The sequence below is a fragment of the Ruditapes philippinarum genome, unplaced genomic scaffold (genome assembly GCF_026571515.1).
Source record: "Ruditapes philippinarum isolate M1 unplaced genomic scaffold, ASM2657151v2 ctg2753_1_1_1_1, whole genome shotgun sequence".
Lineage (NCBI taxonomy): Eukaryota > Metazoa > Mollusca > Bivalvia > Venerida > Veneridae > Ruditapes > Ruditapes philippinarum.
The window spans coordinates 33,253-53,410 of NW_026852516.1; the positions used below are offsets into that span (position 1 = coordinate 33,253).

General features: G+C 32.5%; 1 protein-coding gene across 3 annotated transcripts; it reads left to right on the forward strand.

Moving 5' to 3' along the window:
- The first annotated feature begins 3,456 nt into the window (after positions 1–3,456).
- On the forward strand, positions 3,457–18,972 carry LOC132715541 (ras-related protein Rab-5C-like). 3 transcript variants are annotated; one of them, XM_060698568.1, is made up of 7 exons: positions 3,457–3,517; positions 6,534–6,760; positions 10,858–10,926; positions 11,917–11,999; positions 12,642–12,764; positions 17,515–17,608; positions 18,357–18,972. In XM_060698568.1, exons 2-7 carry the CDS (start codon positions 6,598–6,600, stop codon positions 18,464–18,466), a joined length of 642 nt encoding a protein of 213 aa, XP_060554551.1. In that variant the 5' UTR covers positions 3,457–3,517; positions 6,534–6,597; the 3' UTR covers positions 18,467–18,972. The 3 variants fall into 3 exon arrangements, with proteins under 3 accessions (XP_060554551.1, XP_060554546.1, XP_060554539.1); XM_060698563.1 differs by having other exon boundaries at positions 3,506–3,612; XM_060698556.1 differs by lacking the exon at positions 3,457–3,517 and adding an exon at positions 3,652–3,810.
- Positions 18,973–20,158: the final 1,186 nt, after the last annotated feature.

Sequence of the window (20,158 nt, forward strand, 5' to 3'; positions counted from 1 at the left end):
GGTTATGTTTCCGCTTCCGCTAATAGACTGGGTCGTTGATTTTTGAAAACTCTCAATCATCTAGACGCTGGTAAATATAAATGGACGCTTGCGGGAACTATTTTTTACGGTAGCACAGCGGGTAAATAAACCTGCTACCTTGGTACAGTTATGTAAAAATTGTCATTCATATTTGCATTAAACAACCTCTGTAAAATTTAATCACAGAACTACAGTCATTCAATAGGATCTCATTTATCACATAATTCTATATAATATTTTAACATACATTAATTAGGATACGTAATTTTTATTTAACTTTAAATTGACGTACAACTTTATAAAAGAATGATTTATCAACTAGCTGCGACTTCAAATTGCAAAATCCGCTAGTGTAGTGACTCCCATCGCTTTTCCAAAAGGCCACCTGAGATCAAACAATATACATGAGAGCGTGGGTTAAATTAAAGCGAAGAGTGAGCCAATATTTCATGGGGGCGGGATTTCTTCTTTTTTTTCAAGTAAAACCGCGCTAATATTTTGATTATTTTTGTTCAAAGACACGATTTCAATTTCCCCGTAAAAATACTTGATTCCCAGCCCCACCCTTAAATATTCTTTTAAATACATGTCTGTGTTACAAACTAAAATGAGAGGGTTCTGCACTTTATCGAATTGAAATTAATAAAAGAAAATTTAAATTTATATGGAAGAAAAAAAAATTTGGACTATCAATTAGTTTGTCTTGGTTCACAAAGGACGGCTATGGTGAACACGACGTACAGGTCTACGGCGGTGGATCGATTTATTTACAATAACATGGAAAAACGCGATTTTGGGTATTTTCATCATTTTCTGTTAACCCATTACCCGATATACACGCCTTTTAACGCCTTTTTCACCCCCCCCCCTTTTTTTGTTGTCTCAAATGGTGAAAAAATGCCTTATTTAGGCCCCCAACACCTGTTTCTTTGAGAAATGTTGTTTAAAAAAGTGACCACTTTTTCGGCGCGACCCCCTAGCCAAAAGATACATCATGGGGTTGCCAGAAGGGGGATGTGCCCCCTTCTGTTTTGGGGGTTGAAAGGGTCGGTAGTCCCCCTCATCGCCAAGAAAATTTTGGACTTGTGAGAGGCTAAAAATGATCCCAGATCGATCTTAAGGTCACGTGTAACCATCGCTGAAAAGCATTTGACTCTATCTCAATCCATTGAGAAGTTGCAGCACTTTGAAATCAATTTCGATGTAAAAATCAACGCAAAATAGTGAGTTTCTGCAATTTTGAGATGTCCCCTCGTTGCCATGGTAACAGGAAATTTAAGCTTTAAGCTTGAGCATGTTGTTACACAGGCAATCAATTTATTTGCAAACTAAGTTTATTGTTCTTATTTTCTAACAAGATCAGACGTGGGCAGCATGTTCACAAATAATATTTTTATTTCAGGAAACAATTATCAAATTGTAGATCTACTAAGTTACAAAAGGCAATCAAAATCTGGAAAGTTTGTCAAGATCTAATTATCATATATTTCTTAATAAGATAAGAAGAAAATTACATTGACTATAAGTCGGCAAATAACTTGATTATATTCGCCGAAAAAATGCGTTTAAACCTGTGTAATAATTCTGTACCATATAAGAAAAAAAAATCACATTTTCCGGCGTTACCGCGAAGCCACAATTCAACCGTACATCGGCGTTTCCTCATAAAACGGCTTGAATCACATTTTATCCGTTTATTTTCAATTTTCTATATCACAAGAAGTGAAGTTAATGTCACTTGCCTTCTGAAAATCTAAATTATACTGAATAATATGCATTGTTGTACTTATAAGAGCCGACAAAAAATGTCGCTCAAAACGGTGGTCAAACCATCATTTTCACGAATGATCTTGAAAAGTAAACAATTTCGTGGAAATAATCTTAATGAGGGATGAAGAGTTATGTCTTTGCAGCCGGCTATTGGTTTTTTCGGTTCGGAAAATATACTTGTATATTGGCCAGTTTTCTTACCGCGTTGGATATTCTGTCAGGTATCCGCCATTTATTGCACAATTCTGCGTTACTTATTGCACAAATCGTGCGTTATTTTCACATTCCGGCGTTACTGGATATACACGGTGTGGCAATGTTCCAGTCAACATTTGTGCCAAGTTTGATTAGTATTGAAGCAGTTTTTTCTAGTTTTATAAATAGCAATTTGAACTTGTAACGGGAGACTTAATTTTCAATGAAAACAGCCATTTTTCACAAAATGCTCATGAAGTATTGGGTTAACATGTAACATATTATTTTTAACATAATAATAAATATGATAAATGTTAATGGTTCGGCCGTGGGTATCCAACGATGGAATTTATATAATGTTTTAATATATAACGTGTCGGGTTACGTACGTTTAGCAGTGGAACCAGTTTTTACAAAGTGGATTTTATTCACTTTTATTTGAATCACTAACGGGGAACTTATCGTGAAAACCTGGGACATAGTATTTTTTTTTATTTTATTTATACATTTTAGGAACATAGCACAAGATACATAATATAAAATCATACAGTTAAGAGATAACATAAATAAGTCATATATATAAAAATGAGATCATAAAACAGCATACAAAGAGCACACTTTTGTCATAAAAAATAAGAAGGTACTATGCACCTATGGATAGCCCATTAAGCCAAATGCTTTTTTCCAATGGGGTCCATAGAAATAAAAAAAAAAACTAACATAATTTTAACCCTTTCCCCCCCCTAAAAAACAAACAAGATAAAAAAATAAAAATATAAACTAACTAACTTTGGGTCAAAATTTAGGTTGAAAAAGGAAATAATATTTATAAAAGTATGCCCTTTTTAAAATAAGCCTAGTATTACTATCACAGAAATATTTGATCACAGTGCCTAACACATTATAGTTGTACACATATATATATCTTCTGAAAGACTTTTATAGCTTTCTAGTAGGTACTTTTTAACAGATTTTTTGTATTGCACAAAATTATTAATGGATTTTATATATTCTGGCAGATCATTCCAGTCTTTAATTCCATTATAATAAAAGGTCTGTTTCATCACAGAATTACACTGGGGGACAATAAAATTAAAATTGCTTGATCTAGTATTGTAAAATCTTGCATCAGCACAACATCTAAAGTCGGCTCTAAGTTATCTTATGTCCCAGTGAAAATGCAAGAAGCAAAGGATGTCCGAGTTATAAGGCTTATGACTTTTTTAGATTATTTTCTTATAAAAAAGACTTTTGAAAATGAAAATAATATAGAATGTTCGTAAGCCCATTAATAATTATTCAATTTAACAGCTTTAATAAATTTAATTCGCGCGACACGATTGATTGTTTCTGAGCCGCAAGTGATTCAGACACACAACTGTCCCAGATGTTTAAAATAAAATGTGTTTGATTGTAAAAAGAATGCACCTGTATCATACCCCTGTTTCCCACTGTCATGTAAATTTTAAGTGACGTCAGTATCCGGGGGTTTCATATTTACAGCAAGGACTCGTACGATTTCCGTATAAATGTAAATTTTAGATATTAAATTAATTTGTGTCAATTTGAAGGGCATTGGTATGAGTGTGAAAGCAGTATCAAATTGATGAAGTACAGCTCAAATAAGTAACCTTTAAATCTTACGCAATGTTATTTTATTTGCACTACATTTTCACGCGTATGAACTTCCGGTATAGACTTATGGCTGTTCAAAAGCAGAGGGTGGTTCTACGCATTGAAGTGTCAAAATAATACAAAACACACGATTATTTAGCTTTTTCGTAACACTATAGACCGTTTTCTGCGGTGAAGTATTGCTATAAGGTTTGTTTCCAACTATGTACATGATATGAATTGATGTTATTCAGAGATAAATATATTTTTCTTAAAAAAATCAATAGTGAAAAATGGCTGTCTATAACTGTCAGCTGAGTATAACATAAACATACATAAATATGTGCCTATATAGGCCAATGGTGACCCTTGATTTCACAGTTCTGGGGATCACTTGTTATATCATTGGATGTGCCCAGTCAATATATGCAGAATTCTTCTATATCATGGCAATATTTTTGTATGTATTTGTTTTTATTTTGACAGTTAATTTAGGTGAGTCATGTCTCATGATCATATTTAAAATATTGACACTATATAAAATACTCTGTGTTATGTAAGTTTAAATGCTGCTGTATTATCTGCTATTTGAAAACACCTATAGGATGATCAGATTTAATACAAAATCATTTCATTGCTAGTCAGTAATGTGACATGAAGGAGATGTTAAAATTTCATTGTGTCATCGGGTGTTCTTAATTGGTCCCTGTCCTAGAGCTAGTCAGTACCATTCTTGTTTATGTAGCATAGTCTTATCAGGTGTTTGTTAAGAAAGAAAACAATTGTATATACTTTGACATCAAATGTATTTTAATGCATCTGTCAAATTTCTTCAATATTGAAGTTAAAATGCTTAGAGTATTGAAAGTAAACTTTATAAAGTGTATTAAACTATCACAGTCAAAATGCCTAGTAGGCTAACAAATCATTGAAACATTTCTACCTGGGTCAAATACAGAAGATTTCCCTTTGGAAACTTGTGTCAATTGTTTACACATTCAAGTTTCAAATAAATGTTTAAAATATTTTAATGTTCATATAATATGGTTGTATTTCTACAACTTGTGCATCAATGTTGTGTAGAAGTATCTTGTCTATTATCTAAAAGTCAAGCCGCTTCTAAGAACCTTTGTGAAACTTTGTGCACTACTAATAAGCATGATCTATATGGGTGTTAAAAGTAAGAATTTAAAGTTTAAAAACAGTCAGACTGTTTGAGTTGAACTTGAGATATATATTCAAGCTGGCATACATCAGCCCAGTATGAAAAATCATGCCAGTAATCATCATTATCTTTCATCAAGCATGCATATCATGGAGTAAAGTGATGCGTATCCTGATAAAAATTTATATGAATAATGATCCTCAAAGAAACCCAGGGATATACCAGATGCATGATACTGCATCAATATACCCCTAAAAAGCTTACTTAGAATGCAGGGATTTTTTTGGCTAATTTTATAGCCGTTATTGGGTCATATTCCCAATTGAAAATAGTTGAAAGTTACAAAATAAAAATATTGAATAAAAATTCTAAAATCTTTGCAAAAAAAGGCTTCATCACTGTAATAGTGCTTAAATGTCTGAAGCTGCCATCATAGACAGTAATTGTTTGCATCCATTAAATTTTTTCCAAATTTTTAACAAAACACCGCTAAAATTCCCAATACCATGGGTATGGGTCATGTTCCCAAAATCCTGGAAAAAATCCCTGGAATGCATGCTCAATTCTCATGCTCTTGCATCCAAATGCATACAAAATATTATAATGCCAGTATCAAAAATCTAACATAATTAAATATTCAAAACCCTTGCTGTACAAAATATATTTATTGTACTGAAGGTATAATAAACAGTTTGGTTTAGTAAGGGGTTGGACTTCTGAAAATTGTTATTGGACATCATAAATTATGGGATTGGATCCCAGATGTGACATGTAACTGGTTAGACCCTGCATTGACTGGACCCCTGAAAATTGAAAATGTTTTAAATCCTGAAGCCAACATTAATGCTACAATCGAATATGAACTTAGCTGCTACCTAATGATTTATGTTTTTTTTTTTTTTTAAAACTACAGATCTTCGCTGCCATCTTTCTAGAATTTTTAACCATAATAGTGGGATTGACATTTATGGTTTCAACAGCACAGACAATTAATTTATGAAAACAATACCATGTGGTTTAACTATTTCCAAGATACTTTTTTGTTAATAAAAGGTCATTTACTGATTTATGTTCAATATTATTCTATTAATGTACTGAAAATTTAAGAAAAAAAAATGTAATTAATCTTGGATAATGTGTATTGAAATCATGTCTAATAGTAATAGGTATGTCTGTATTTTCTAAGTGGTTCACACAAATTACGTCAAACTAGGTTTTGCGTCATGGCAGACACAAGCCAGTGAAATTAATGTCTCACAGTGAAATAGGCGATAAAAACAGCTGTATATAATATTTTGATATATAAAATGGAATAGATTCATTAAAATGGTGTTGAATTGTTTTAATCAGTTTAATTTTGGTAAGGATGTTTACAAATTCAAGCAAAGTTAATGGAATGTGTTATGGTTTAACTTTACTTTGGTCTCAACCGTCTTATGTAAAACTTTTATGCTGCATCAAATGAAATAATAAAATCATAAAAAGTTTTGGAAGACATAACTGGTGTAAATTTGTCTGAATGCATAGGAAGAAGAATTTTGTGTTTGTCTTTGTGTAACAGATTTAAGATGAATGGAATCACATGCTGTTTTTGATAATACAGTCATATTCTCATGATTTTTTTCTTAATATCTACCTTAACTTGGCCTAAGGTGTCTGTTTTAACATGATTTGCATTTGTTTTGTTTTTTGGATAAGTTCAGTTTGCAAGTTTTTGTAAAGTGTTAAGTTGTGGTGTAATATCAATAAAAATCTTTTACCATTTTAGCTGACAATTCTACTTTTCTAACAAACCATTGATAAGAGTTTGTGAACAAAGTCTCAAAAGTAAGATGTCACAACGAGGGGGAGCACAGAGGCCTAATGGTGCAGCACAAGGAAAGATCTGTCAATTTAAGCTTGTACTTCTAGGAGAATCTGCCGTAGGAAAGTCAAGTCTCGTCCTAAGATTTGTAAAAGGACAATTTCATGAATATCAAGAGAGCACAATTGGGGGTAAGTGGGCTTGATAACTTATAAATTTATTATCAAAAGTTGTTTAGATTTAATGTTACTTCAATAATTAAATTGAGCTAATTTATATAAGGCTTGTCCAAAGAGCTCTTTCTCTTTCACTTAATATCACTTCAACAATATAAGATCTGTTCCGTAATTTTAGTTTCAACGAAGGCAGGTGCTATCCTGTTGCTGGCATAATATTTCATTAACATCGTATGTATGCACCTAAGAATGTCTTTGAAATTTCATATGATTAGGACCATGATTTCAGGTCACTTTTCAAGGTCAATAACTGCCTGCTTAGCTTAGAATGTAGAGCATTTGATTAGTAATCCAGAGATCAATGGTTCGATCCTTGGCCTCGGAGGTGTAGTCTGTCAGTGACAATTATTCTAGACATTTAGTCATTTATTTCTTTCCACTCTCTGATTCCGAAATTTGCGGACTTGGTAGACGGTCACTTTCAGAGAAATTGTTAGTTACTGGTTATTTATCCAGTAAAACCAATAGGATGCATTAATCGTGGAGATATTACCAAAGGCATGTCATTGTGTAAAAATGGGCATTTAAACTGGACTGGCAGAACAAACTGTTAGCATTGATATTTACATTTAGATCCCCTTCTCAGGAAGAGCTGTATAGATTAAATCAGTCATCAACACTATGTTGTTTTTAACTTATTTACACTGTAGATGGCATATTTTTAAACTTTTAAGAATGTTTGTCTCAGTTAAATGATATATAAGTTTGAATATGGGTCATCTGGAGTAAAAGCATAGGTTACCAGGTTAGTTCAAATAAAAAAAGAGACCCTTTTAACATTTGAGAGACCTTATTTCGAGTGTGCTATATTAATTTTGAGGTCAAATTCAAATATAGGTCACCCAAGGTCATTTATAAATAGATTGCTTTGTCAAAACACAGTCAAAACTTGGTAATATTCTAGAATGTATTGTTAACAAGAATATTTATCTTAATAAAAACTTAGACAAGTTTGTTGATTACTTGTATTTGATCAAAAGCTGGGTCACCAGGTCAAATTCAAAGAAAACCTTGTTTATATATGCTTAATACTTCTTAATCAAGTTAGAATATGCATTGTATTGAGTTTAAAACTTTATAAAATGACAGAGGTGACAGGAAGTCTTAATCAGACTTTTTATCTTTTTCATGATAGCTTAATTCTGGCAAGTTTAAATCTGGCACTCTCTTAAGTCCTAGATAAAAGTTGTCACAATTTTCCACTGGTTTATGAGATACAAGGGACATCACAGCACTCTTGTTTAAATGAATTATACTTGTTAAAAAAATCTTATCAAGGTTTTGCATGCAAGTTTTATCTCTATAACCATTCAAGCTATTCACTTGAAAATTGACAATTTGATAATAACTTCTTCAGGGTCATAATTGGAGGCCTTTTACCATATTTTTAGTAGCATGTTCTTTTAATAATTTCTAATTATTACCATTTGTTGTGAGCCACAACAACTTGCAGTAGTAGTTAGTACAAATGTATAATTACGTAAATAATTTGAAGTGTTCTTTCACATACAGTTTCTAGTACAGTTTTTGGTCTGCTTTTAGAGTATCATATGAAAATCTTCAGTAAAGGAAAAAAAAAGCTCTGATACATTATTTACGTAAAATTCTGAAAATCTCAATTTTTTCACAAAAAAAAAAAACATAGTTTGATTCCAGTGTAAAAACTGCATTACTTTTTTAGCTCACCTGTCACAAAGTGACAGGGTGAGCTTTTGTGATCGCTTTTCGTCCGTCGTCCGTCCGTCGTCCGTCCGTAAACTTTTACTTTAAATGACATCTCCTCATAAACCACTAAGCCAATTTCATCCAAACTTCACAGGAATGTTCCTTTGGTGGTCACCTTTAAAAATTGTTCAAAGAATTTAATTCCATGCAGAACTCTGGTTGCCATGGCAACCGAAGGAAAAAACTTTAAATATCTTCTTTTAAACATTCATAAGAGCTAGAGCTTAGATATTTGGCATGAAACATCTTTCTAGTGAGTGTCTACCAAGTTTGTTCAAATAAAAGCCCTGGGGTCAAAATTGGCCCCGCCCCAGGGGGTCATTGTGATTTTCCCTATATGCATATAGTAAAAAACTTTAAAAAATCTTCTTTTGAAAAACCCAAAGAGCTAGAGCTAAGATATTTAGCATGAAATATGTTTCTAATGGGTGTCTACCAAGTTTTTTTCAAATAAAAGCCCTGGGGTAAAATTGGCCCCGTCCCGGGGGTCATTGATTTTCCCTATATGCATATAGTAAAAACTTAAAAAATCTTCTTTTAAAAGAACCCAAAGAGCTAGAGCTAAGATATTAAGCATGAAACATGTTCTAATGGGTGTCTACCAAGTTTGTTCAAAATAAAAGCCCTGGGTTAAAATTGGCCCCGTCCCGGGGGGTCATTGATTTTCCCTATATGCATATAGTTAAAAACTTAAAAAATCTTCTTTTAAAGAACTGAAAGAGCTATGGCTAAGATATTGAGCATCAAAACATGTCTAATAGGTGTCTAACCAAGTTTGTTTCAAATAAAAGCCCTGGGGTCAAAATTGGCCCGCCCCAGTGGGGTCATTGATTTTCCCTATATGCATATAGTAAAAACTTACAAAATCCTCTTTTTAAAGAACCAAAACAGTTAGAGCTAAGATATTTAGCATAAAAACATGTTCTAATAAGTGTCTACCAAGTTTGTTCAAATAAAAGCCCTGGGGTCAAAATTGGCCCCGCCCCGGGGGTCATTGATTTTCCCTATATGCATTATAGTAAAAACTTAAAAATCTTCTTTTAAAGAACTCAGAGAGCTATGGCTAAGATATTGAGCATCAAAACATGTTCTAATAGGTGTCTACCAAGTTTGTTCAAATGAAAGCTCTGGGTCAAAATTGGCACCTCCCTGGGGGTCATTGATTTTCCTTATATGTTTATAGCAAAAACTTAAAAAATCTTTTTGAAAAAACCCAAATAGCTAGAGTTAAGATATTAAGCATGAAACATCTTTTAGTGAGTGTCTACAAAGTTTGTTCAAATAAAAGACCTGGGGGTCAAAAATTGGCCCCGCCTGGGGTCATTAATTTTCTTTAAATGTGTATAGCAAAAACTTAAAATCTTCTTTGAAAAAACCCAAATAGCTAGAGTTTAGATATTAAGCATGAAACAATCTTCTAGTAAGTGTCTACAAAGTTTGTTCAAATAAAAGCCCTGGCCCGGCCCAGGGGTGTCATTGTTTTAACTATATGTGTATAGTAAAAACTTAAAAAAAATCTTTCTTTTAAAAAAGCCCAATGAGCTAGAGCTTAGATGTTTAGCATGAAACATCTTCTTATGGATGTCTACCAAGTTTGTGCAAATAAAAGCCCTTGGGTTAAATTGGCCCTGCAACGTTGGGGGGGGTGGGGGTTGGGGGGCCTATATACAGGTGAGCGACCTCAGGGCCATCATGGCCCTCTTGTTTAATTCCAAAACTCTTTGGAAAGTATTTTTGAAAGCTTTTGAAAAAACTAAATTAAAGGAATTCTAGGTAACACTTAAGATAATAATATATTATGCAATTATGTATCTGAGCGCCAATTAAATTAATGTTCTGAAGCAATTAAGTGCTCTACTCTGCACATTGTTTCAACTTTAATGACTGTAGATTTGATTGATGGAAATCCAGTCTGGCCTACTATTTTATAACATTTTCAAGCAATTAAAAGCAAGAATTTTATGACTTGCGTCTGATATATGAAGAGTTTTTAACTAGAATTCACTTAAAGTTTCTAACTAGGTCAACTCACCAAGCATTGTATACAGTATTGTAATCATAAAAGCATCCATTGAGGAAGTAATTAAGTACAGCTAAAGCTGTGGATTATGTATTCAAGGATATAATTATTACGAGTTTGCATACATGTACAAAATTTATAATAAAAAGCCTATTGTTGGCATGTAGAATGATGTACAAAAAATATATTAAAATGCCCATTGTTGCTATGTAATAGATATGTATATAATATTCAAAATAAACACATTTGACTTGATTTAAATACGGACATGTTATTGCGTATTTTACTTTATTTCTCTCATTTTCAGCTGCATTTTTAACGCAAACAGTGTGTTTAGATGACACTACAGTCAAATTTGAAATCTGGGATACAGCAGGTAGGCCTTTAAACATCTGACATCTGACAGCATAAACTTCTCTATTATTGTTGGGGGATGACCTCCAGTGCCCGTCTGTGCATTATTTTTAATTATAAGAACCACAGATGTTCCGCAAGCACACAAGAATCCAAAATCTCTGGCAGGATTCAAACCAACAGGGGAGTAGGGCATGTGGTTAGAAGTCAACAACCTTAACCACTTGGCCAAATACGCCCTATTTCTAAAAGTAGGGTATGCATTTAAATCTTCACATAAAAGCAAAATAAAATCATACTAGCCACGAAACATGTACATAAAGGTGGTGGAATCATGTTATGTGAAAAGTACATGACATCTTAAGTTTTGGTGTAAAAGTTTTTAGTTGATTAATTTTTCATTTGGTTGCTTATCACATAATGAAGGGTATTAATTATAGGAGTCTTATGTTGAAAATGATGTCACTATTTTTATGATTCATGGGCTTAAAATAGTCAATATTTTTAGTGATATGTAACATTGTATAAGAGTAAAAGCTAAATTAATGACCTTTACTAAGTCAGTACAGATTCTCTTTAAGTGTTTGATTGATGTTTTACTTTAATTATCAAGTGGTTTCTATTACACTTAAGTATGAAAATCAATTGTTAGTGTGGTAGATTTTTTATCTAAGAAGGGGTTGCCATTTCCTTGATAAGATAAAATTGATGTTCACTTTTAAGAAAAGGAGCATCCCCAACATGAAGTGTTACGGTAATTGTTCAAAATTTAAAGTTTTGGCAAAGGTACTGAATTTCCATAGTTCTTGTGTTAGTTTAAATTGTAGAGATATTTGTTAGGTAATAATCCTTAGGAGGGAAAAATATAGCGAAGTTAAATTGTTTGATTAAACAATTAGATATGATCATTTTTATAAGGGCAGACTTCCAAGTCTAAGGCAAAAAAAGCAAACAAGTGATTTAGTAAATGCTTACAGTAAAGATGGATAGATCAGTTTTGCTTTAACTTCAGGTCAAGAAAGATACCACAGTCTTGCACCAATGTATTACAGAGGGGCACAAGCTGCAATAGTTGTGTATGACATCACAAATCAAGTAAGTTGTTGAGTTTTGTTGGAATGGGCATCTTTATAATCTAGTTGAAGTTAGATTTAAAAGTGTTCCTAGTTTAAGTGTGATGTACTTCAAAAGAAAAAATTATCAAGAAGAAAATGACGTAAGAAGAAGAAAATAGGCATGTACTCCATTAAACTCAATAAAGGTTTCATATTGGTTTGATTTTAAACTAAACCCACAACTCTTAAGTTCTGTTTTGACGATTAGCACATAACATTCTACAATGGGGTTTCATGCTGTGTAGCTGTGAAACAGGACATTAGAGTATGAATGTACCATTTTAATGTATACATCTATTTATAAATATTTCTTTCAATCATGTGACAGTCGAAGTCTTAATCAAAATAAAAAAAGGCAACTTTGGTTTAAATCTAAAAGAAACTGGGCCTAATTTTGGTCTAATTTGTTTCTGCTAACTTATATTTTTTGCACAGAAATTTTTTACATGCCTAATAGATTAATCACTGGCCTATTAAAAACAAAATTTCTGGTAAAACACTGTTGAAAAACTGGTTTCTGTTGTTTGTAGAGGACACAACCAACAAGTATTTATCTGTTTGATTTTTATATGTCCTTTTGTGTGTTATATTTTCCACATTTCATTCTTTATATTTTCTTCAGGACACATTTGGAAGAGCAAAAACGTGGGTAAAAGAATTACAAAGACAGGCCAGTCCAAATATAGTGATAGCACTGGCAGGCAACAAGGCAGATTTGGCGAACAAACGAATGGTTGAGTTTGATGTAAGTGTTGATTTGTTAGTAATTATAACTTAACCTGCTGAATTTGTGTAATGGATTTTCCCTGCATTAAATTTGGAATAGTCCATTTCAGTTTGAAGGGATTTCAGGATGAAAATTTTTAAAAATTAAGCTTGTCATCAGTATAGAGTTTGGTCTGACTGCATAGATGTGCAGGCTGACTTGGCTCTATACTTGTGGATGTCCGGCCTTTGTAAGATTTGATTGATTAAAATGAGTAGCATGAAATTACATGCCCATCAGCTCTGAGTTTGAATCTTTGCTTTGTATACTAAGTAAATTTTATTTGAGAAAGCTTTGTCGCTAACTTATAGAAGGTTATCTTGTGCTATCAGCAAAATTGTTGAAAGTCGAAAGCAATGCACAATGGTTCATGGTGGGCCCTCCACCAGGTGTAGATGGAAGTGGATGATTGTAATATTGTCTTATGTTACAGTTTGGGTTAATTGCCTAACACCTTTGCAGGATTTATTTTGCAGGAAGGGGATGTTTAGATTCTTCTTAATGAGGAAGCAGCAACATGCATCATGGCATTTTTCACAGGTTGGGGAAGGTGCCCTTAAAATAAATTTGGGAGAAAATAACACGCTTTTTTGCTAAAAGGGGGAGAAAAAACATAATGTAAACTGAATTTAAGGGGGAAAGCTGCATGATTTTGAAAGAACGTTCCTTGGGGCTTGGGACTCAAATACTCAAATTCCTGAGCATACCGACCATTCATGGTGCACTGTTCTCTACTTAACAGTAGGTCTCATACTTAAAAAACAGGCAGAATATTGCTAATATGGATACCTATTCTTATCTGAATGAAAAAGAAAAAAAGGAAGCTTCATTCTTCTCTCAAGAAAGCTTCACTATGTTAATGTAACATTAGGTGTGTGGAATATTTCTGGTTTATCATCAAAATTGTCTGGAAGAAACGATATTTGTGATTCAATAGATTTTGTTGATTATATTAAGTCATTTAGCATTATTGGTTTTGTAGAAACTTGGGCTAAGAATTATGGTGAGTTTTCATTAACTGGGTATACATGTTTTGATGTTATTAGACCATTAACTAAAAATGCAAAACGAAATTCAGGTGGAATATCTGTTTTTGTAAAAAATATTATATTTCAGTATGCAGAAATTAGACAATTAAGATCCTCTAGTCACAATATTTTATGGCTACTTGTTAAATCTAAAGTTAATATTTTTCATAATATGCTATTAGGTTTTGTTAATATTTCTCCAGAAAATTCGTCCATACATTCGAATGAGGCATTGTTTGATATCATTGAAAACGAGCTTGCTATTTTCAAAAGTGACTATCCGGGTCATTCCATTTTTGTTTTAGGTGATCTTAATGCATATACATCCACAAACCCTGATTATATTGCTATGGATGGTGAATTTCCATTGTTAAGTGATACTTTTTATATTGAAGATACTATTCCGCCACCTAGAGCTAATTCTGATGGTAATCTATAAATAATTACGGCCAAAAATTGCTTCAGCTTTGTATTGCTACTGGGCTTCGTATATGTAATGGCAGAATCGGTAACGATGCTGGCAAAGGTTGTTGTACTTGTTATACTGATTATTCTCCTAGTCTTATTGATTATATTTTGTCTGATATGTCATTATCTGATTATGTCTTAGATTTTGATGTTGAAAACCGAATTGAATCTATACACATGCCCGTCTACATTAAAATTAAGAGCTCAACACAATTAGAAGATAGTCTTTCTGAACAAGTATTTAGTAATGTATCTGAAAACCTATATACTAAACTGAAATGGGATGAAAATAATAAACAACAATACATTGAAAAGTTAATTATAGGTATTGACTCTATGTATGACTATTTTAATACTGCTTTAGATAATAATGATATACATCTAGCTATACAGAGACTAACAGATTGCTTTTACAATGCTGGATCAAACATAAATAGAAATAATCGTGTTAATAATCTTAATACAAATAAAAATGTCAAAAATGGTATAATTCTACTTGTAAACGACTTCGTACCAATGTTCTTCAGAGGTTAAGAGAATTTCGTAGATCACGCACTGATAACGCTTTAAACAACTACAAATTAGCTAAATCCGAATATCGAGAAACATGTCGTAAGTTTAAACTAAGATATGAAGCTAATGAACGATCAAAACTTGTCGCTGCTGCCAATTGTAATAACCCGAAATATTTTTGGAATTATTTTAAAGACAAACACAGGGCCTAATCGTGTTAATATAACAACTGAAGAGTGGTATAATTATTTTAATAGTTTATTTAATCCCGTTGTTAACAGTGAGTTTGATGATACCACAAACGACAGTGTAATATATTTAATGATATCCTTGATTCCGCAATCTCTCCTCTGAGGTCAGCTGGGCAATAGGGTCAACTCAAATTAGGCAAATCAGCTGGTATTGATGGCATTACAGCTGAGTTTATTAAAGCAGCCTCTGACAGACTTATCCAGATTTTATGTTTGTTATATAATAAGCTATACGATAATGGTGAATTTCCCAACAATTGGTCAATTTCACTTATCACACCTGTACTTTAAAAAGGGTAACCAAAACGATCCAAGCAATTATCGTGGAATCAGCTTACTACCTGTACTGAGTAAAATATTTACATCCATTTTAAATAGAAGGCTTGAGAAATGGTGTGATGCAAACTCTGTATTAGGTGAAGAAACAAGGTGGGTTTAGGAGTGGTTATAACACTATAGATAATATATTTTGCCTGTGCACTTTTATAACCAAGTATCTACAAAAACCTCAAGGCCGTTTTTATACTGTTATTCGTTGATTTTGAAAAAAGCATTTGACCGAATTAATAGACAGGCTCTATACAATAAACTATGTTCAAATAATGTTAGTTCAAAGTTTTTAAAAATGATCAAATCGTTATATCATGATATTAAAGCAAGAGTTAAATCCCCATCTGGACTAACAGAAGTTTTGAATGCCCGTTTGGTGTCAGGCAGGGGTGTACGCTATCACCGTTACTATTTTCTCTATTCTTAAATGACCTTAATAATTATGTTAGTGATGGTTGCCATGGTGTCTCATTAGAGCTTAAACAAATATTCACTTTACTTTACGCCGACGATTTAGTTCTAATTGCCGAAACAAAAATAGAGCTTCAGAGAATGATTAATCGGTTAAAGTCGTACTGTGATAATTGGAATCTAAAAATTAATCTCGATAAAACAAAGGTCATTGTCTTCAGGAATGGTGGTTACCTGCGTGCTTATGAAAAATGGTTCTATGGCGTAGAAAATATACAAGTAACGTCTTACTATAAATATTTAGGAATAGTGTTTTCGTCTAGATTATCATGGTATATGTGTCAAAAAACATTATCTGAACAAGCAAATAAAGCTATTTTTTCACTTAAAACTAATTTATACAGATTCCGACAACTTCCTGTATCTCTATTGTTCAAAATTTTTGACACAAAAATACAACCTATATTGACATATGGCTCTGAAATTTGGTTTTCTTATGAAGCTAAAGATATTGATATCGTACATAACAAGTTTTGTAAATTTGCATTGAAATTAAACTGGTCAACTCCTAATAAGTATGTATATGGAGAGTTGGGCCGTTTTTCACTATATTGTAACAGAGTCCTTAAAGCAATCAAATACTGGTTTAGGATTCTAAACATGAATGAAAATAGATTACCTTTATAGTTTATTATGCTATAAAGTCCAATACCGGTATGCAGAAAATAACATTGATTGCTGGGCATTTCAAATTAGACGTGTTCTTTTCATAAATGGATTTGGTCATGTATGGATTAACCAGGGAGTAGGAAATATTGACTTGTTCTGTCGCGAATTATCTCAAAGATTGCGCGATATTGATGTTCAAACATGGGGGGAGGCTCTTGATTCATCTAGTAGACTGTTGTTTTATAAAAGTATTAAAATTGACTTTATAAGAGAATCGTACCTAGATCAAATTGAAAATTCATATTACAGGTCGCTCATTGTAAAATTAAGAGGCGGTTTACTGCCCTTGGGTTATAACACTGGATTCTTCAATAATATACCAATTGATCAACGGATATGTCCTCTCTGTTTTACGGGCTTAGACGATGAATATCACATTCTCTTGATTTGTATTCACTTTAATACTATACGTAAAAATATTCTACCAGATATATTGGTGAAAATCATTCACGTGAAAAAATTATATCTGTTCAAAGAAACGCAGATGTGACATTATATTAGACTATCGCACGTTTTCTCGAGCATGCACTTAAATATAGACGCCAATTTAGTACTTAAAAAATTACATACATAAAACATTATAAAGGTAATTATAAAGTGTATTCTACAACTGATCTACGAAATTCTCTTAATATCTCTATATATCTTCAAAGAAAAATTGATATGATGTCTACCAATGTTTATATTACAATTTACTATGTACATGTATATCTATGATCATCTCATTGTATTTTACCATTGCTATTTCATGTTTGCTGTATTATGTTGTATTTTGGGCCGGAGGCCTATGTTACATAAATAAACTTTACTTACTTACTTGTAACACCAACTTGTACAACAACAAAAGAAAAAATCATTTCTTATTCAGTACATTTTGTATGTTTAATGTTGTTTTATGTTTCCATTGTTTGATCCAGTTTTATGTATGAAATGTGAGCATGAGGTATGGTTAAGGAATTGTAAAATAAGAAACTAATAGTTTATTCTTTTATTTTATAGGAAGCTCAGGCTTATGCAGAGGAAAATAGTTTGTTATTTATGGAAACTTCAGCAAAAACTGCCATGAATGTAAATGATATATTTTTGGCAATAGGTATGGTTTTCTTTTGTAATTTCCTAAGCATCCACAAATGTGGCAAGCCTTCGAATAGATTTTCAGTTGTTTTCTTTTTAAACTTTGCTAAATGATGATGGTTTAAGTGGACGTGGATTGCACATTGAATTAATGGTTTATTTATCTTAAACATCTCTTCCATATACCGGTATGGTTCAAGATTTAAGATTATAAGAATCTTACACTGGCTGTTGATACATGCAGGAATATCTAGCTTGGGAAGGAAATGAGACTTTGTGATATAGCCAGTGTTTGATTTTTTTTTGCATATTACACATAAATCATATTTCGGAAATGAAATAACTGAAATTATATTTTCATTTACATCTTTACTCTTAGTAGTAGCGTATAGATTTACAAGATATTTCATGAAGACATAATGATCTCATCCTCAGAAAGGAATTCATTCATAAAAGTGAATGGGAAAGTAAAATATATAACCCGAAGTTGTTTAAAATCTTGTGTAAATTATAGATTATGTAGATCAATTTCTGAGACTTTTCACCATGCATTACTAAATATGCTATGCTTGCCCTTGAAATAGAATTATTTCTTGCTCGGAAGATTTTGAACTACAGAAAGCATGCATAATATGTCTGAAATAGGTGTCAGAAGTATCTCTAATGAAATCCTCCCTGAAAGCCACCATATGAACTTTACATGCCTATTGTGACTTTAATCAATTATGAACAAACTGAAATTCACATTTTCTTGTTTATTTTTGTAGCTAAAAAGTTGCCAAAAAGTGATAGTGGTGGTCAGCCTGGCCAGAGACCACAGGCTGGTGTGAGATTAAATGAACAGAATCAGCCCTCAGAAGGTGGCTGTTGTAAGTAATCTGTGATCTGATTGGCTGAACTGTGGGTCATGTGATCATATTTTGGTCCAATCATAAACACTGTAACATTTTTGAAGAAAAAAATAAAACAACACACAGAGACAGTGAAAAAGGGAAAGTGTTTCTGCAAAACTTCTTCTGACATTTAAGGAGAAAGAAACAATTTTCCATTGGATAATAAAATAAAAATAACTTGCAGAATGATGTGAAGTTTCAGAGAAGTATATTCTTTTTTCTCTGTAATGGAATTAGAAATAAAATAAAAAACATTAACCAAGTGACAGAGTGCTCCACCAGTTGGAGAAGAAGAATTTTACTGATGTTTTCATTCATTTAAAGGATTCATACTGCAGTGTTCCTAGTGTTATATGAAGAAACATGGTAGATGTTAAATCTCTTTGTCAAGTGATAATATTTTTTTCCTTATTCTTCTTATATTTTACTCATCAATTTGTTAAGCATATTACTGATGACTTTTTTTTATATCATTTTATGGATTTTTATTGGATTAAGAAAAAAAGGTCGACTAATTGGAATTTGGATCCAATGATCTTGTAAAATTACAATTTTAAATTATTTTTTCACGATAGAATTAAGAAAAACAGTAGGCGCTTATGCACAATTAGTTTTGTCTGGTAGAATTTGTTTTTACAAGTTTTCATGCTGTCAAAAATCAAATAAATGAGGATGGAAGGATAAGTTTATATATATAATTTATATACTTTGCTAGACATTGGAGCTTTGAACATATGTAACTTTTCAAAAAAAAGGATTCTTGTCAGTGTAACTTGCAGTGTAAATGTGTATATCATGTTTTTTTAGCTAAGCTTGATTGTTTTCATACAGTTTCATTTCTCTTAATAATTACATTCTGTGTAAAAAAAAGACGTCCATGGCAGAGTGGTTACGGTTGTTGAATTCAAACTGCTTGCCCCTCAAGTCTGGGGGTTGGAACCCTGCCAGGGACTTTAAATTCTTTCATGTGAGGAAGCTATTCAGATAGCATACCTTGGTTTCTTCTTAGGTGCCTGCTGGTGCCTGAAATAATGCACGGAGGGTCACCTGAGGTTTTCCTCTACCGATAAAGCTCATATGATCTTATAACAGAAAAAAAGAAAATTGAAGTGATTCAATATTTTGATATATATTCTTCAATGATATATATATAAATGACATTTTAATAAGATGATCAACATTTGCCGCACCACGGCTGTAATCACTCACTTAGTCTGTGTGTATTTTAACAATAAAGAACAAAAACGTTTTGCATAAAGTGGCTTATGTAAAGTTAAGATTTATTTAGACTGTTTTAACAATGACTTGAGAATATTTTATAAAAAAAAGAAGTATTTCTCATTTTTCCGATGAGTTGCTTGCTAATCAATAGGTGTATGAAGTCAGGACTATCGTTTATTTGTCCGAGTAGCTTAGTGTAGAGGATCCATGCTGTTAAATTTCAAACCCTATTAAAGAAGAGAAACTGATAGCGAACAGCATGGATCCTAATCAGACTGCGCGGATGCGCATGCTGGTCTAGATCCATGCTGGTTGCAAACACATTACGTTGGTTTTGTCATGACGCGGCTCATTTTTTGTGTGAGGATAGTCTTTAAATCAGTCTAATGAAACATATCTGAGATCATTTCAATTTGCAATATTCCGAACACTGTGTAGATATAAGTAAAGGTTTA

What these genes read in the sequence shown, in the direction of transcription:
- LOC132715541 (XM_060698568.1), top strand. Translation starts at nt 6,598, where the DNA reads ATGTCACAACGAGGGGGAGCACAGAGGCCTAATGGTGCAGCACAAGGA. An exon ending in TCAAGAGAGCACAATTGGGG is followed by an intron (nt 6,761 to 10,857) that starts GTAAGTGGGCTT and finishes TCTCATTTTCAG; the next exon opens with CTGCATTTTTAACGCAAACA. An exon ending in TGATATATTTTTGGCAATAG is followed by an intron (nt 17,609 to 18,356) that starts GTATGGTTTTCT and finishes TTATTTTTGTAG; the next exon opens with CTAAAAAGTTGCCAAAAAGT.